This window comes from Ctenopharyngodon idella, chromosome 16, assembly GCF_019924925.1.
Source record: "Ctenopharyngodon idella isolate HZGC_01 chromosome 16, HZGC01, whole genome shotgun sequence".
Taxonomy (NCBI): Eukaryota; Metazoa; Chordata; class Actinopteri; order Cypriniformes; family Xenocyprididae; genus Ctenopharyngodon; species Ctenopharyngodon idella.
Window position 1 is genome coordinate 27409476 of NC_067235.1, and position 19493 is coordinate 27428968.

At 36.8% G+C, this 19493-nt stretch overlaps 3 protein-coding genes across 3 annotated transcripts; 1 reads left to right on the forward strand and 2 right to left on the reverse strand.

The window, feature by feature from the left end:
• The first annotated feature begins 567 nt into the window (after positions 1 to 567).
• On the forward strand, positions 568 to 3747 carry si:dkey-11p23.7 (V-set and Ig domain-containing protein). The gene is made up of 3 exons (XM_051865668.1): positions 568 to 647; positions 739 to 1125; positions 3015 to 3747. Exons 1-3 carry the CDS (start codon positions 581 to 583, stop codon positions 3428 to 3430), a joined length of 870 nt encoding a protein of 289 aa, XP_051721628.1. The 5' UTR covers positions 568 to 580; the 3' UTR covers positions 3431 to 3747.
• Positions 3748 to 4544: 797 nt separating this feature from the next.
• LOC127497487 (uncharacterized) lies at positions 4545 to 9117 on the reverse strand. The gene is made up of 3 exons (XM_051865958.1): positions 8993 to 9117; positions 7369 to 8556; positions 4545 to 4975 (listed from the first exon to the last, which is right to left on the reverse strand). Exons 1-3 carry the CDS (start codon positions 9030 to 9032, stop codon positions 4545 to 4547), a joined length of 1659 nt encoding a protein of 552 aa, XP_051721918.1. The 5' UTR covers positions 9033 to 9117.
• Positions 9118 to 10801: 1684 nt separating this feature from the next.
• rpp25l (ribonuclease P/MRP 25 subunit-like) lies at positions 10802 to 13986 on the reverse strand. The gene is made up of 2 exons (XM_051866274.1): positions 13383 to 13986; positions 10802 to 13015 (listed from the first exon to the last, which is right to left on the reverse strand). The coding sequence occupies exon 2, from the start codon at positions 12997 to 12999 to the stop codon at positions 12331 to 12333; it is 669 nt and encodes a 222-aa protein (XP_051722234.1). The 5' UTR covers positions 13000 to 13015; positions 13383 to 13986; the 3' UTR covers positions 10802 to 12330.
• Positions 13987 to 19493: the final 5507 nt, after the last annotated feature.

Sequence of the window (19493 nt, forward strand, 5' to 3'; positions counted from 1 at the left end):
AAGCTTCATGAAGCAGTGTTTTGAAATCGCCCATCACTAGATATTGTTGAATAAAGTCATTATTTTGTGGGGGGTTTTGGCGCACAAAAAGTATGTCGCTTCATGACATTAAGGTTGAACTACTGTAGTCACATGAACTGTTTTAAATATAACTTTAGTACCTTTCTGGGTGTTTGAAAGTGTACATTAACTTGCTTTCAAGGCAGGCCTCGCTGAGCCATCGGATTTTATTAAAAATATCTTAATTTGTGTTCTGAAGATGAACAAAGGTCTTACAGATGTGGAACGACATGAGGGTGAGTAATTAATGACAGAAATTTCATTTTTGGGTGAACTAACCCTTTAATACAATGAAGGAGATTAAATAGAAACTCCAAATATTATGTTATCTGAACCACATTAATTATCTAAGTTGATTTGACAAAAGAAAAAAAGTTGTGATAACAATTCATGAAAATAATATTTACAGTGTAGAAATTATTAGTGGATGCATGAAGTCAGTAATGTGTGATGGTGAGTCAGAAATAGGAACATGTTGCAAGAAGATTTTTTCCTTTTCATAATGAATCATACATTCAGAATGTCTGCAATGGACGTGCAACAGTTCAGTAAAACTCTCGGTCTGCTGGTGGTCCTTCATAGTGCAGGTGAGAAAATTCAAAACAGAATTAGAATAGAATTACTAAGTAGAATTATTTTGCTTTGAACTTTTTAAGATTTATAAAAATCATTCTCTAGCTATAGCCAAAGACGATGACGGCTGGTTGATGAAAGCACCAACTGAGGTCCGGGCGATTGAGGGGTACCCGGTAGTGCTGCCCTGCTCTTTCACCCACCCGCACCACACCCATCCCTCCTCCATGCATGTGGTGTGGACCCTGGGCCACGGACAGGCTGCCACAGTTTTGTTCCGCTGCTCGAGCATGAACAACAGCCAGCAGTGCCAATCAAAGGTCAACCAGGATCAGCGCTACCGCCTGGAGGGCAACCACCGAAACCATGACATCTCACTCAGGATCAACAGCGTGACCTTGAAGGATGGCGGCCGCTATTACTGCCGTGTAGAGTTGCCAGGGCACTCCCATAGCTTTGAAAACATGCTGGGAACCCGTCTACGAGTGGAGGGTAAGAAAAACATCATTTGACTTCTGTATATTCCCATGTGATGTCTTAACATGCTTTTAAGTGATAAAGGAAATCTATTGTAACATTGCATCTTTATGTTGACCAGAATTTTGCTTCCTGAATCAACATTTCTGCCCAGCAAACATAGTCCTAACCCCAACTAATTATAAACTATATCCAGTTTAAAACATAAATATGAATGGACTTGACCAAGGTGGAAGAGCACCAAAGACTTTATATATTGAAATACGGTGCACTCGTATTATTATGAATGGGAGAAAGTGCAATGTGCAATTTGGCGGAATAATCTCGCCTTCTAAATAAGAGCCAATCGGCGATTGGTAAAGTCATTGTGTCACTGCAGCTGCCGTTAGAAGCTCCGGCTCCTATAGAAACAGTCAGACGTGCGCTTCCTAAAGAGATGCGCACTTAGGACTGCGCATGTGCATTATCTTGATCCAGCTTTTTGTCATGATTTGAGTGTTTAGAAACAAAGTTTATGAGACAGTTGTTGTCAAAATTTCATTAGTGATTTCAAATATGAAATTTAACCATTCAAAGAGATAGGAGCTGCACTTGCATGCCCGAGAAGCATTTCAAATGGCACTTTTCCACTGCGTGGAACGACTCAGCTCGGCTCGCATACTTTCGGTTTGCTTTTCCACTGCAGTTAGTACCACTTCAAAGTGGGTGGGACTATAGACTGCACCTCATCTACTGACCACAATACAGCCATTTCTTTTTTAAAGTTGCATGCGAAGGTCGTTGAAAAAAAAAAAAATCGAATCCAATGACACTGGTAGTGACGATTCTCTCTGAACAGTCAGTGATCTGCAGTGTTTACACGTCACATTTAGTATCGGTACGGCACACTTGGAACCTCAACCAAGGTGGTACTATTTAAGCTAGCTATACCGTTCCATACCGAGCCGTCCCATGCAGTGGAAAAGCGCTAACAAGTGAGCCGTACCGAACCGTACCATGCAGTGGAAAAGCGCCAAAAGATGGCCACCGAGTGAAATGACTTGTCTTCAAGGGACTTTGAGAGCACTCATTTCTCCGAATGCCTGTTGAGTTTCTTTTAATAGAGCTCTGCAGTAATTACATATTTTTACATATATATAAACAACTCCCACGCCTGGAGACCCAGGTTCGAGGCCCGCGCAGAGCGGGGCGAGTAGAACCCGGGTAGAGGGGTTACATTAGCATCACAGAAGATTTTGTTCTCTCGACAAAAACCCAATAGGATTTTTCCTTTGGCTTTTGGATTATTGCAGAACATAAGTTCTGTGACCTACAAAAGTGCATGACTCTTACAAGTTTTGTTTATCACGATAATCTTCACAAATGAACACTTTTATGAAGCCTGAATGAAAGGTAAAGTTAAACTATAAATGAACTACAGGTTGCACTTCAACGTCACTACCCCTAAGCTTTCAAAAACTCTTTCTCTTCTTATAAACATTAGACTGTAAAAGCAGACTAGTGAGTAGATAAGTTTACTTGTGATGCAATGATAGACCCTTTTAGCTACTGCCTTTCTTAAGACTCATAAAAGTCACAGGTGGGGTATTATGGATGTATTTTATGTTGTAGCATAAAATGTGAAAATATCTTGAGCTTATGCTAACCACAGACCTTATTTCTGGCATTTAACCAAAAACCCATTAAAAAAAAAAAATGTCAGAATGAATTTGGAAGTGCAAAAATACAAATTTCTGGGTATTAAAACTCTTTCCTGCAGCAATTCAGTAAATTCAACATCCGGTCAAATTCCAATTCAGTTTCCTATGGGGTTTGGCCAATAGAATTCAAACTCCAACTCATGCATTGAAACGGAGTAAAATCTTAAATTCTGACAGGCTTTTTTTTATATCGCTAATTACCAGCTGCACCACGAATCCTGAGTTTGTCAGCTGAGGGGAGTGAAACATCTGGCTTCAAAGCCGTGTGTCACGTTCAGGGTTCCCCTCTTCCTGATGTTCAATGGATCGCACCAGATGGTGTTCTAGAGGGAGATACTTCATTCTCGCTTTCTCAGGAGGCTACCGGGCAATACCGCACTTCAAGCCAACTACTGGACGTCAAACCTGGAGGACAGTACATCTGTGCAGCTTCGAACTCTTTGGGGAAGGATCAAGCCACCCTCTATGTTTTGCCCCCCAGCCCAGAGAGGTTAACTGCAAAGAGTTCTTTCTCTCTCCTTGTGCTGCTTCTTGCTCTGGCCTTGGGGACAAAGCTGCTTTTGGCTCTGGGTGTGGGAGCTTGGGTGATCAAGAGGAGGTTTAGCAGTGTGGACCAGTGAAAATGTCACAAATGTCACGCTCACATAATCAGAACACAGTTTTCAATGCTGTTTCTTGTTCCACGTGTTAAAAATAACGGTCTTAAAATAAAACTTCCTGTTTTGAGGTGAGCCATATGACTCTGACTTCCATCTCTGTCTGACCTGGATAATCTAATCAAGTAACCTATATAATACTTATAATGACTAACTGATAAAATCCACACACTTAGTTCATGCAATCATCTGTTAAAAAAAAAAATGAAAATGAAATTGTGGCTTTGAAGAGATAAATAATTTTACATCATCTTCTGTCTTAAACTGGGATCTGCTGTACCAATAGCCTACATATGGTCTGATTACTGATAGTTTTTTTCACTGATTTTTTTCCTCACAATTCAAATAAAAAACAACAGGTTGGGACTTTATTTTATCTATCAAGAATTAAAATGGACTATATATGACAAGTCCGTAGAGGGGTTAGAAAATAAGATGACTTGGTGACGGCAAACGGGTGAAAAAGGAATTACGAAAACAATCATTGCTTTTTTCTTCTTTTTTGAAATAGCATGCACCAATGAAACATTTGAAATAAGACCTGGTGTGAGAAATTAAACAGCAAATTTTGTGTTGACTTTGAAGGCAATTTGAACTTGTTCGACTGACTTGACTTTTACAGTATTATTTTTTTAACTTTAAAGATTTTATAATTAATGACTTAAAAATTAATAGCAAATAAAGATTATGGCATTATTATTATTATTATTTTGTTTTTTTTTTAAAAAGCATAGGACTCATTTTAATTCTAGTAACATTATTTATTTAAATCCTAGCCTGAATACACCTCAAAATACATCTCAGCTTGAACACCAACATCTAATATGCCAATAATAGTTCTATTTAACATTAAAAAAAACAGGTTTCCTTTTACTGCTCTCTCTAATGATATTGCCAGAGTAATGCCTACCAAATAACATACACTAAATCAAATAAAGGGGCATAAATATATAGACAGAGTAATGTTGAGTATGAAAATTATATTATTTTCTCTAATGATCCCTAAACATACAGTTCTGAAAGCAAAAAATATGTTTGGAGCTCACATTACAAGTATTGCCATTAAGACATCAGTTGTTCACAGTATTGCAGTATCTCTGTAAGTGAGATATTTTGGGGTGTTATAGCAAACAGGTTTCTTTTTAGAACAGCAGCGTGCGCTCTTCCACATGAATTTCTTTTTGGGGTCCAGGGAAACTGAGGCACACAAGCCTTTCTCAGGTTTTTCAGGCTGTCCATCCTCCCAGTAAGTGAAGTTCACAGTGGATGGGAAATTGTCCTCGTTTTTCCAGTACCACTCTGCTGTGTACAGGCCGCGCCGCAGACCGATCCAGCCCTCCGTGGGTTCTTGTTGCGTCATGTTCGAAGCCATCTTATCCAGTGTGTCTTTAGCGACAAACCTGACAAGCTGATCAGCATTTTCCAAGCAGTAATTATGGGACACGAACCAGCTCATTTCATCTTTACCAAGTACAAACATCTCCGGAGTCACCAGACAACCATTACGATCTAAACACACACAAACAAATATTTGGTATTCAGTTGGTATTGAACCGTTTTTCTAGTGATAACCAATTAGCAAAATAGCTTAGCATGCTGCTAAGTATATAAAGTGATATTTTCCCCCGGTATCACAGACCAGGCTTAAGCTAGTCCTAGACTAAAATGCATGTTTAAACCGTTTTAACTGAAAGCAACTTGTACTGAAGTATCTTTGTGTTCACACTTGTAGTTCGGTTCATTTGGTCGGGACCAAAAAAAGAAAAAACATTTAGTCCTGGTCCGATTAACATTCAGATTGGCAATTTTATCACCGAAGCAAAAGATACCGAACCTAAAGGCATAGGGATACGTTCACAACCTGATTGTTTGGATTTGATGATGTATTGCCTATTTTGAGACGGCACTTACCGAACATCCAAAACAATGCTGTGTGCTGCGGTGTTGTGTGTGCGTAGCCTGCATGGTATTTTGGCCAGCTGGGAACTCGTGAAGAGCTTATAAAATGTGTAACGGAGTCAAAACAGCGACGGGAATCCCTCCGTCACACACATAAACGATCTGCTGCATTGTGACGCGCGTCTGATGCCTGTGATGGGCAAATTCGCTACTATGACGAGAAAAAACTATATGCATGAGGATTCTATGATTTTTAGGGTCTCATCTTCCTGTTTTTGGTTTGTTTACATGTCTTTGGTCCGTGTTGCGTTCATATATCATTCGAACCGCACCAGAGTTCGTTTGGAAGCGGACCGAGACCCATCTTTTCAGAGGTCTCGGTCTGCTTGTTTGGTGCGCACCAGGGTTCGAATGGCAGCATTCACACGTTCAGATGAACCGCACTAACAGAGCAATCGCGGGTGCGTTCACACTTGTAGTTCGGTTCATTTGGTTTGTTAGGTCCAGACCAACAAAAAAAAAAGAAAAACATTTAGTCCTGGTCCGTTTAGCGTTCAGGGGTGTTTAACTCGCTGCTGAACTACCATAGTACGATGCATCGTTGAACACATCAACTAGCTAGTCACGACTGTTTCCCGAAACCGTATTGTCGCAAACCTGTCGTTCAACCACGTTGGTGAATGACGTCACGCAGGTGGTGAGAAATAACTTCTTTAAATGAATCCATTTGAGATCGAATTAATGCTAGATTTTTTTGCTATAAATTACGGACATGGCATTAGAGGACTAATTCTCATTTTCCTCAGTTATTTTGCTTTATTTCCAGATTAAATCAAATGCTTGTTCTTATGTACTAGAGCACGTACGCACATGCACACTCTTCAAAAACGGTGCTTTAAATCTCTTGACAAACTAAAATATATAAATTACATTTGTATATATTCGAAATAAAAGATATACATTGTACTTAATGTCAGCTTGCTTATTTTGCTCAAGATAAGGATTTATTAAGTCCACATGTCATAAAAACAAGAAACTATGCTTCTAACCACAGCTCGAGAGCTGTCGTTCCAACCACACAAGTTTGCGATGCAGTTTGCGAATGTTCATTTGAACTATGGTTTCGGGAAACACCAAATCGTTGAACTATGTGAGTAACGACGGAACTTGTGATGTTAGTTGGCTAACGATGCTTTTGGGAAACGCACCCCAGATTGGCAATTTTATCACCAAACCTAAAGGCATAGGGATACGTTCACAACCTGATTGGTCGGATTTGATGACGTATTGCTTATTATATCATTTGAACCGCACCAGAGTTCGTTTGGAAGCGGACCGAGACCCATCCTTTCAGAGGTCTCAGTCCACTTGTTTTGTGCGCGCTAGGGTTCGGATGGCAGCGTTCACACATGTTCAGATGAACCACACTAACAGAGCAATCGCACCAGGGATCGTTTTAATCGAAACAAACATGACAAGTGTGAACACACAAAATATGTCAGTGCTATTGTTTTGTCTCAAGATGCACACCAGTAATGTTTTTTTCTAAGGGTGCGTTCACACTTGTAGTTCGGTTCGTTTGGTCCAGACCAAAAAATATAGGTCTCTGTAGCCTAAGTTCTGTCTCAAAATAGGCAATACGTCATAAAATCCAACCAGTCAGGTTCTGGACGTATCTCCCTATGCCTTTAGGTTCGGTATCTTTTGGTTTGGTGATAAAATTGCCAATCTGAACGCTAATCGGACCAGGACTAAATGTTTTTTTTTCTTTTTTGGTCGGGACCAAACGAACCAAACTACAAGTGTGAACGCACCCTTAAATACCATAATTGAACTAAACCCTAATCCTGGCTTCTAAACCCTGTCTGTGAAACCGGGCCATAAAGATATATCATCTTTTTCATCTAGTATATAGTTAATCATCAATTGACAGTCTTAGTAAATAGTTGTAGAATATAATTTTTATGGTTAAACATGACAATTCTTTAAACACACACACTTACCTGGGTCCATATTTATAGCTATTGCTGGGCTCCCATAGATATTGTTGGACTCCAAGCGTTCTATCATATATACACCAATCTTTGAAGTAGGATGCCAGATAGTGCCTATCTCTTGTGCCTCCACCAGAGCCCAAGAGTACTCTGTGCCATTCAGAACGTTCCATTTAATGTCTGAAGGCAAAGGCTGATCATTTATTTGCACACCATCAGTGCTGGATTTATTAGCAATCACCAAAGCCCCACTGTGTGAGGAATTAAAACCTAACAGATAGCAGCCAGAAAACATGCTTGTTGGAATGAGGTCTAGAATGAGTCCAGGACCGATTAGTTGGAGGGAAATATGCATGTTGGTAGAAATAACCGAGGATGTGTTTGTAAAATTTGGGAATAATGACAGGATGTCGGTAGAATTTTGCACCAAAATACAATTACGATTAGTAAATAAACCCTGACAGATTTTGAAGGGTTGATTTGTTGTCGCAAGTAGCTGTTTGGCACTGAAGATAGGGGGCACAAGGAATCTGGCTAGAATCTTTTCATCGTCAGTCACTGGGGGTTTGAGCTGGTTCACCACCATGTTGCAGGAGCAGTTTTTGCTGTCAAAGCACGGATGGGTCAGAAGTACAGCCACTTTGTCCGTAGCATTTATTTCTCTCACCGTCCCATTAATCTGAATCTGGAAAAGCTTGTAAGGACCGAGCGTTATGCTATCTGCCTGGCTCTGACCTCTTTCGTCAAACTGTTTGATGGTGACATTGTTGACTTTGTCCATTGCATTGATAATCATCAGCCTAAAGGACGTGGCTATCATGGTGTAATTCAGAGCGGGGACTTGATACACCGTTCCGAGATTTTGTTCAGGCTGGACAACATGAGACTGGAATCTCCCCTCCCATCCACTCACAGAAAGAACTGTGATGTTTTTATCACTGGCGATTCGAAAAGACTTATTGGAAGATACAAACTGGTATTCTTCATCCTCTTTTGTCAAATTCACTGTTAAAATGGTCCCATTGCTGATGCGTTCTTTGGTGTCAACGATGCCGCTGGCTATAGAGGTGACATTGACCATAGTGTTTGGGTGGAGGGTGGTGATTTTGAGTAGGTTAATGGTCTTTTTATAATAAACAGCAATATTCTCAGGGAATGCAGTGATGAAACTTGTCCCACGACTGTCCATTGAAAGCCCTGTGAATGTGCAACAGCCAAATAATCATGTTTGTTGTTTTGCTATTTAATTTATTTTCAGCCAATGGTAAGCACTACTGATGCATTAATACTACTCTGTTGTACTCGTATCAAGTTGATAATGGAGGGTTAATAGTTGTACTTGGTATCAGTATCATCATTATCATGTCAATGAGAACACTGAAATGAACACTTTGAAAATTCAACCACTTTGAAAATGTCACAGATTTGAGTGTTTTTTAAACATGGTAAAAAAAAAAAAAAAACAGAAAGACTGCCAATTGTAATATTTGTAACATCGAAGGGTATGACTTGAGCACAATCAGTTTGATTTAAAAAAAAAAAAAAAAAAAATGCTTCTTCTGGAGTTTAAAATGTTTACTGACCTGAATTGGTATTAGTGCATCCCTAGTGATCACATTAAATAGTTACTTACCTTGACTAAACATTAAAATGGTCAACAGAACAGTCAACATGACTGCGTATTCTGCCTATGCAGCTCCTCGTTGAGTGACTAGTGAAGCTGGTTTCAGCTGGTAAGGCACCGCTGTGTGCTGAGCTGCAAAAAAATGTAAGTGACTAATCATTTTGTGTATTTGTTAAGAACACTCCAGTGTGTTTACTGTACAAAATTCACATGCAGACAAAAAGAATACAATATATCATTTTTCCACTGAAGAGGCTCTGGTTACAGTTAGTCGAACTAGTGAAGAACTATGTAAAATACCTGCTTTCAATATATTTTGTCTTTCATTTGCAGTTTTTTTAATGTTTACATTTTGGTATAAAAAAAAAAAAAAAAGTAATGTTAGATATTAAAATGTAAAACAAATTTTTTGTATTTTACTTTTTTTTTAAATATACTTGATTATTATGATGGCAATTTTTAGCAGTCTTCAGTGTCACATGGTCCTTCAGAAATTATTATAATATGCTGATTTGGTGCTCAAGAAACATTTCTTATCATTGTTGAAAACAGTTGTGCTGCTTATTTTTTTGTGGAAAGTGACATTATTTTAGGATTTTTTGATTAAAGTTCAAAAGAGCAGCATTTATTTGAAATAGAAATATTTTGTTTCTTTATACATTTTTTAATGTCACTTTTGATCATAAAATTATCAATTTCATATATATATATACATATACATATATATATATATATATATATATATATATATATAAATTGTCACTTTTGATCATAAAATTATCGATTTCATATATATATATACACACACACACATATATATATATATATATATAAATTGTCACTTTTGATCATAAAATTATCAATTTCATATATATATATACACACACACACACACACACACACATATATATATATATATATATATATGTGTGTATGTATGTATATATATACATGAAATTGATAATTTTATGATAAAAAGTGACATACATTTTTTAATGTCACTTTTGATCATAAAATTATCAATTTCATATATATATATATATATATATATATATATATATATATATATATATATGCAGACATACACATCTAAGACTAGAGTCATTGGATGTGTTCAGATGGCACTGAAATTATTACACTCAACAAGCAAGAAAATTCTAATTAAATTAATAAACAGACAAAAAGACATTTTATAGCCATCAAGAAGAATATATGAAACATAATCCTCATGATAAACAACATTAATAGTTCACTCTTCAGCAAATGTGTTGAGCAGCTCTAGATTGAGCAGTCGTGTATTAAATAAAGGTTATATAATGTCCTACAAAGTGTATTAAACACTAAACAAAACCATCTGATATCAGTTAATAGGTTATGTTAAAGCTTTTTATTCATCCAAATAAACTGATTTGTCATATGCTTAAATTCTTGGTATTTCTACACAATTTACAACTGTTTATAATGATGACATCCAATTATTCTGCATAGCCTTGCATTAGATAAATTCCCTTCTGAAGAAAAATATTAGTCTACATATTGTTATAGTGCTAGACTACTTTTGAAAGAACATTCAGAAATATTTATGCATTTTTATTGACTCAAATGTAATGAAAAAAATATCCTACCTTAAATCTTGATCAGCGTTCTTCCTCTGTGAACAGAATAAGCCGTGCATTCTCTGTTCATTCAGTAAAAGAACATTTGACATTCAAAAATCTTTCTTTCCTCTCCACATGTGGTTTTGCATAAAATGCTGGAAAGGTTTGTGGCATAAGATCAACAAGTTTCATATAACAAATGCAGAAATCCACCAACACCTTCAGAAGAATCCACACTTTATTCACTCAAAATAATTCAGTTCCAAAACAGTACATTTTCCATGTTACATTTTTATCTGCCACAGAGCTGACCATTATTTGTATCCACACATCACAACTTTCAATTCTACTGTTTGAACTTTTCTTTTCTGGATTTCACAAAATAGAAATTTCCTAAAGAATACATAACATTTACTCCAGCAAACAGTCTACGCTGGGAAAACATTATGAAATAGGCCCAAATCTATACAAATAACATGTTTTCCATTTGAACTATATATATATATATTTATATATATATATATATATATATATATATATATATATATATATATATATATATATTATTATATAAACAGTTCCCAATACAACGTCTATGCCTTCAGACTTTCTGACCTGTGCCACTAAAAAAACATTGGCATTTGGTCAGTCCCAAATTTGTGTATTTTCTGACATATTTGGTATTCAAAATACACAATTTCCTTTCCTTTGCATAAAATAATGAAGATGTTAGTAGCAAAAGATGACATAGGCCTATTTTCATTCTTCTGATATGAAAAACTTTGCCTGGTACTTCATCTGTTAATCAAATCTGCAATAATATAAAACAAAGATCAAATGAATGGTGTTTGTTTACTTCAACATGGATTGAATTGCTTCCTAAAGAACTCCTCTAAATTGCAAAAAAAAAAAATAATAATAATTTTGCCCATTTAAATGTATGATGGCCAATCTGGATCAATCTATACATTTCTAACATTTTTTCATTTTTAAAACAAATTATACCATATATGCTGGAGAAAAAGGAAATAGTCAACAAATGTAAACTCTAAAGAAACCTACAGAATAATTGTTTTTACAATAAGGTATTTTAACGGAAAGCATGCTAATGTATAAAAAAGGAGAATACTTCATTCTAGTCTCTTTGGCACAATACTTCAATCTGAAAATTTTGCTTTAGCCCTTTCTGTCTAATGTATTTAAAGGAATAGTTAACCCAAAAAAAAAAAAATGGAAAAAATGGTCACGATTTACACACCCTCAAATCTGACAAGCTCCAAAATACATTATAAAAGTGGTCCATTCTTTAATCCAAACGTATGTGTTATATTCCAAGTCTTCTGAATCCGACAGAGATTAAAATTAAAGTCACTGTTAATCGAAAACTTCTGTATGGCTTAAAAAGACTGGGATTATAGTGCACACGGAGCTTGACAAACATGATCACAACTGAATATTGTTGTATATAAAGAGCTGCATAAAAACCCTTCAAAAATTCATCTTTTGTGTCCACAAGAAAAAAAAAAATACAACAAATAAGTTTTAATGGCATGAGGGTGAATTAATAATGATTTTTTCATAACAATAATTTTTATTTTAGGTGAACTGTTCAGGCGCAGAACAACTATTTTATGACAGACATTCTCAAGAATCTGCTTATTAGATATGGCACTGAATATTCCCCATCAAAATGTGTCTGTCAATATAAGCCAAGCTACGGCTGTAGCAGGAAGTTGCAACATCCATTCATTACTGACCACCCCCTGCATGACCTAAAGGTTTACGTGTTCCTCCAGGTCGGCCCAGTTGCTTGCGTGGACCCTTTCCTCTGCCAGCCCCTTCTGCCCTTCCAGTCCCTGTTCCTCCCCTCTTTCTTCTCTGTTCATGTCTCAGGGTTGCCGCTTCCTCTTTGAGAGCCTGAGCCCAAAAGGCATCAAATGAACCTGGCGCTTGGTAGCCCGGCTGGTTACTATCAAGTGAGTCTTTGGAGAGCAGAACCCATACACTAGGTACATTTCTGCTGACTGTGAGACTGTCCAACCCAGCCTCAGGCTCCAGGGGCTCCCAGACCTCCTGAACTGTGCGGTAAGCCAGCTTGGTATGCTGATGTAGTCCGTGAACACGACGTTTCAGGATCTCCACGCACGTGATGGCTTTAGCTACGCTCTGACCCACACCTGTGAACACGATTTGGCGGCTCAGATTCTCCCCCGACCCAACGCTCACCTCTGACCCTTCATTGGTGCCTGGATTATCTGCTGAAGGTGCTTTCTCCTCCATACGGCTTAAAGCAAACCTCATCAGGTTGCGGACTTTGCTGCCATCCTTCACTCGAACTTCAGGAGTGTTGCTGGGCAGGTTGGGGAACGGACACGGGCAGGGCTGCTCAACTGTGCGTGCTTTTCTGTAGTTCTCCATGATGTTTAGCCTTCACCTGTGAAAATTAAAAAGGAATGAATTACTGTATATCAGTTCTGCTAGTAATGTATTGTGGTTCATATGTATATGTAGTTTCAACCCAAAAAATCCCCCAAAAATTACCCACATACATCTATATTAGTAACTATATGCACAAATGTAAAAGTGCATTTTCTGTACCAATGACGTTAGTTTCAAAGACCCCCATATCCACTTAGAATGAAAAATAATTTTCCAAATTAAAATGAATAAATTACCATATTTTTGCGGCAGAGTCCTCAAAACGAGGATGATTTTAATAAATGACAGCTCGGGATTATATGTTATCGAAAACAGCATCATTATTCAGAGTGGCACATGAAAAAATATTTTAATAAACTTACTTTCGTTTCTTGTGCTAGCAAGTAGCGATCTGGCTAGCAAGTTCAGATAGCTGCAGCTGTTTTTTCTAAATAATTGCGGGCTTATGTCGTTTCATATGACTGAACTGTGGCAGCTTAGCTTCCACAGCCTTTTTTTAAACAATTAATTAAATGTCTACAACTAAAACAACATAGTTCACGAAATTCAAATGTTATGCTACAGATCGCTTATCCACATGTAACAGCGTGTGACGTCAGCTCTGCCGTAAAGTGCCGCAAACATTCATGGGAAGTGTAGTTTTGATGTAGTAATTTTAAAAAATCCTTTTTTTTTTTCTTTTTTTTTTGTAAGTAATTTTAAAAAATCTAGTTGACTTTAGAACATAATGGCTTAACTAAATAACCAAATCATGACCCAAAGAAAAGTCATTTTCACAATAATTAATTATGTCATGGATTCTGCCTATTAATATATTGTGGCGTTTTGCACTGTCCCAGGAGAGACAGACAGGAGACGAGAATCCAGTTTGAAAGCACCCAACGGGCTGTGGTTTATTTACTGAACGTTTACAAACTAAAACGCGGGTATCAGGAGGTGTCTTACTTCCCCAAAAATAATAAAACGCAGAAAGACTTTGACTAACGTTTCTTCCGCTTGACTAACGTTCAACTCAATTCTTCTTTACTCCACGCGCGCTGTGTTAGCCCCTCCCTCCTAACTCTTTTTCCTCCTGAACACCTCCTTCCAACAGCAGGTGAATTAAGTAAAACACATTTATAACAGAGAATAAACAGTGTCATCGCCACACTATTTTTCCTTTATGTATTAATGCATTAATTTAATATTTTGTGAAGAGGTGGGCTAAATTAAATATTAACAAGAAAGTTTATGCAATGACCACATATGGTATAAGGAGAATAATCTCTTTAGGATAATCTCTCGAATTACTGAGAACTCAGGACAATATTATATTAGCTTCATTTACTTTTTTGCTTTTGTTCTCCATTTTGTTTTATGATTTCAAATTTAAAAACCATAAATCTCGCTAAATCTTATCTACTAACAAAACAAATAAATCCCCACATTTAGACTTTGTATGAATTGCATATTCATTTATTTTTATTTTTATTTTTCTTCTGCTCCTTGTAAAAGAGCTGTTGTAACGGCAATAAGAGTGAATTATAAGAACACAGCGCCATCAAGCGTTCAGAATTAGGAATTTGTCACAGCACTGACTGAGATTGCATAAGGTTCGAAATCAATCGAAAGTTCAACCAACCGTAAGTACCAAAAGTGTATTCATGTTTTCATACTTTTTATGATACTGACACCGTGTCATGGAGGCGAGCGGCGCGGCGCGACGCGTCAAAAGACAACAGAACCCATTATAATCAGTGATACTGTATACACAACGGTCGCGTCTGGTGTAGACACGATAGCCTACTTTGGATATCTATGAATATAAATTGTCTTTATCTGCAGCGCAGAGTGTATTGCTCGTTCACAGGCTGCACCACGGAATGAAGAGCGGCTTCATCGCTGACACAGACAATGTGCCAGATATAGGCACATTAATGGGGCCCCATCAAATAGAAGACATTGACTTCCATAGTATTTTTTTCCCCATATTGAAGTCAATGGGACCCATCAACTGTTTGGTTACCGACATACTTCAAAATATCTTCTTTTGTTCAGCAGAAGAAAGAAATTTACACAGGTTTGGAGCAACTTGGTGAGCCTATGATGACAGCATTTTCATTTTTGGGTGCACTTCCCCTTTTAAGCTTTTAAGGGGATGTGTGTGTGTGTGTGTGTGTGTGTGTGTGTGTTATGTTATGCGGACAAAATGTCCTCACAAGTAGTAATGCCAGTAAATTTTGACCGCGTGAGAACATTTTTAAGCTCCCCATGAGGAAACAAGTTTATAAATCATACAGATTGAGTTTTTAAATGTAGGCCTAAAATGCAGATAGTTTTTTGTGATGGTTAGGTTTAGGGGTAGGGTTAGTGTAGAGGGATAGAATATACAGTTTGTACAGTATAAAAACCATTATTGTGTATGGAGTGTGCCCATAATGATAGGAATACCAGTGTGTGTGTGTGAGGCACATTGTCTTGACTTTTTCTTATGAGTTTTTTTTATATTATATTATAATGGTATATGTTTTAATGCATGTTCTGATGTTTTATGAATTTGTCTAGATTGCTGAATCTCCTGTCTGCACATCAAATTTACCCTCGGATACTAATAAAGACAGTCTACGGACACCCCTGATCATAGCATGCATACCAGTGAACCATTGATCTGAAACTGGACAAACTCTTGATCGTTTGTCAATGTTTACTTCACTATTCTACCATCTCTGCTGACAATGAGTAGCCCGAATGTACAGTATGTCATATAGTTGTTTTACATTCCAACAGATTAGTGCTTTTATAAATACCCACATCTATCTAGCCTTGGTTAATGAGAATTAGCACCTACAAAAAGCAGTCAACACTCACATTTAATTGGCTCTGTGAGACAAATATTTGGTATGTTGTGCTTTATGAAAGCATATTTCTTTATTTAATCAAATAATAATTGAGATTTCTTTAAATCGTATAGTTTTCAGTAATTATACCCGTAAATGATTTAGGTTGAAGCATATAGAACAATGCCAGTAAGGGATGATTACAGTTATTAAAGTCATAAATAGGCTGATTAATGGTTCTACATCCTACAGTGTGAGATTAGAGCTATTAAGCTCGTCAAGCGATAAATTTGATTCATGCAGTTTGCATGCAGCGTCAGATTCAGTTCACATCAGGCCTGAGAAAATGTCTGTTGAGGATCTGTTTGCACATGGCAATATGCATATTCACAGATTTTCTTTATGGAAACTAGAATTTGCTACAGTACATTAAGTAGATTATATTGGTCACTACATGCTTAGATATGTATGCTATAAAGCATAAAGAAGATGTACCGTATTGTAAGTAAGTGGTGAATTAATATTTAATCAGGCACAAATAAGGACTGCATACATTTTTTTAAAAAGTATAATGCATTACAACTCATGACTGGCACCAAATGTCATGCTTTATAGAATTTTAATTAAATTTTATTGTTGATGTGACCCCAGGATCTTCCTGCTTCCATTTGAGTTGATGTCTGAGCTAAGTTGAAAACAGTTTAATTCAGGATCAGTCTGAATGTTTTAAAACATTTCCATTCACTCATGGTATCAATGCAACTGCTTGACATAATTTCAAAAAGTCATTAGCCTTATTTAATCTTATTATGCATATAATATAAAGACAAATGACATTTATTTAAAAATACAGCTCAGATATGCAGGTGGTGATACAAATATAAACTTAATGAACCTGAAGAATAGCATTACTAATTAGCACTAAACACTAAGGAAAAAAGTAAACCGATCTTGTGAAGGATTGAGGTATGCTGGCCTTTTGTAGCAGACAGGCTTCTTTTTATCACAGCAACGTGCACTGTGCCATTTGAAATCATTTTTAGAGTCCAGGGACATTGAAGTACATAAGCCCTTCAAAAGGCCCAAAGGATGCCCATCATCCCAGTGAACGTAATTGACATTAGTTGGGGGTTCATACTCGTCCTGCCAGTACCACTCCGTAGTTAGTAGACTGCGGCGGAGACCGATCCAGCCATGCCCGTCCTCTGTGGTCAGGTTATCAGCCATGTCCTTTAGGACGGCTTTGCTTACAGGACAGGCAAACTGATTTCCATTAATCATGCAGTACTCACGCGACTCCGTCCAATTCAGAGGGTCACGTCCAACTGAAAATGCTCCAGGAACCAACATACAGCCATGAAGATCTGAATGCATGAATAAATGAACATTTTTACCATCACAATTACATGCTTGCATTTAGAATTGAATTGAAAATTCTAATTCAGTTCCTGAAATTGAATTGATGTACCAAACAGGATTCAGAATTGCAATTCAAATCTGAATGTAAGGAAGTAGAATTAACATCATATAACAGTAATTTTAAGATAGATAGATAGATAGACAGACAGGTAGATAGATAGATAGACAGAAAGAGACAAACAGACATATAGATAGACAGACAGGTAGATAGACAGAGACAGACAGGCATATAGACAGATAGATAAATAGATACATTACAAATTAATATACATAAATATATTATAAATTTATATTAAATAATATATTAATATAAATAAATTACAATTCTATCAAACTCTAAAATCAAATTATGAATTAGAAGAATATCTCCAAAGTGTCAAAGACACAAAGCAGAGACGGATCCTGACCAAGTACAGGCTCAGTGAGCACAGTCTAGACATCAAGACTGGCAGACACAGGAAAGAGCTGGTTACCCAGAGAGCAAAGAGTGTGTGTTCACTGTAGGACAGGAGAGATCGAGACGGAGACGCACTTCCTCCTTCACTGCCACAAATACATATCTATAAGAGATCTCTACTTAACCAAATTCAGTAACTTAATAAAGAACTTTACAGCCATGACTGACGTAGAACAAATAAAGTTAATATTAATATAAATATTAGGAGAGGGACAGACAGCAGCACTGGCTATGAGATATGTGTGAACGTGTCACATCCTGAGAGACAGCAGGTGAATGTGTGTAATGTGTGTGTTGTATCTGACCTCAGTGTGTTTCCCTACTGTCCACCACAGTGACCCTCAGTACGTGTGTGTGTATGTTAAAACACTGTGGTATTAAATGTTCAGTCATGTTTTAATTTGTTACACTGTTATTTTAAGTTATGTTATAATATTTGATAGTTATAATAATTGATAATATTTTCTTCTATTATATTATTTTCTTCTATTATATTATATGTATATTATACAGATGTTTTTATTATTGTTTTATGTATATATGCTTTGGCAATATTGTATTATTTACAGCCATGCCAATAAAGCAATTTTGAATTGAATTGAAATGAATTGAATTGATAAATAGATAGATAGACAGGTATATAGACAGACAGACGATAGATAGATAGATAGATAGATAGATAGATAGATAGATAGATAGATAGATAGACAGACAGGTAGACAGACAGGCAGGCATATAGACAGACAGGTAGATAGACAGACAGACAGATAGTTAAATAGGTAGACAGACAGACAGATAGATAGATAGATAGATAGATAGATAGATAGATAGATAGATAGATAGATAGATAGCCAGGTAGGTAGATAGCCATAGATAGATAGATAGACAGACAGACAGACAGGTAGGTAGATAGCCATAGATAGATAGATAGATAGATAGATAGATAGATAGACAGACAGACAGACAGACAGATAGATAGATAGATAGGATAGATAGATAGATAGACAGGTAGGTAGATAGCCATAGATAGATAGATACATAGATAGACAGACAGACAGGTAGATAGATAGATAGATAGATAGATAGATAGTTAAATAGGTAGACAGACAGACAGACAGACAGACAGATAGATAGATAGATAGATAGATAGATAGATAGATAGCCATAGATAGCCATAGATAGATAGACAGACAGACAGACAGATAGATAGATAGATATAGACAGATAGTTAAATAGGTAGACAGACAGACAGACAGACAGACAGACAGATAGATAGATAGATAGATAGATAGATAGATAGATAGATAGATAGACAGGTAGGTAGATAGCCATAGATAGATACATAGATAGATAGATAGATGAGACAGGTAGACAGACAGATAGACAGACAGACAGACAGACAGACAGATAGATAGATAGATAGATAGATAGATAGATAGATAGATAGATAGATAGATAGATAAGACAGACAGACAGATATACAGACAGACAGACAGACAGACAGACAGATAGATAGATAGATAGATAGATAGATAGATAGACACAGACAGACAGACCGATAGATAGATAGATAGATAGATAGATAGATAGATAGATAGACAGACAGACAGACAGATAGGTAGGTAGACACAGACAGACAGACAGACAGACAGACAGACAGACGATAGAGAGATAGATAGAGAGATAGATAGATACGACGGGTAGACAGACAGATAGATAGATAGATAGATAGATAGATAGATAGATAAGAGGTAGACAGAGAGATAGATAGATAGATAGAT

Excerpts from the sequence above, each read along its gene's own strand:
- si:dkey-11p23.7 (XM_051865668.1), top strand. The coding sequence starts at position 581 with ATGTCTGCAATGGACGTGCAACAGTTCAGTAAAACTCTCGGTCTGCTG. Across the intron at positions 648-738 it reads GGTGGTCCTTCATAGTGCAG|CTATAGCCAAAGACGATGAC; the intron begins GTGAGAAAATTC and ends ATCATTCTCTAG. Across the intron at positions 1,126-3,014 it reads AACCCGTCTACGAGTGGAGG|CTGCACCACGAATCCTGAGT; the intron begins GTAAGAAAAACA and ends GCTAATTACCAG.
- LOC127497487 (XM_051865958.1), bottom strand. The coding sequence starts at position 9,032 with ATGTTGACTGTTCTGTTGACCATTTTAATGTTTAGTCAAG. Across the intron at positions 8,557-8,992 it reads CATTTTAATGTTTAGTCAAG|GGCTTTCAATGGACAGTCGT; the intron begins GTAAGTAACTAT and ends GCACATTCACAG. Across the intron at positions 4,976-7,368 it reads AGCTATAAATATGGACCCAG|ATCGTAATGGTTGTCTGGTG; the intron begins GTAAGTGTGTGT and ends GTGTGTGTTTAG.
- rpp25l (XM_051866274.1), bottom strand. The coding sequence starts at position 12,999 with ATGGAGAACTACAGAAAAGCACGCACAGTTGAGCAGCCCTGCCCGTGT.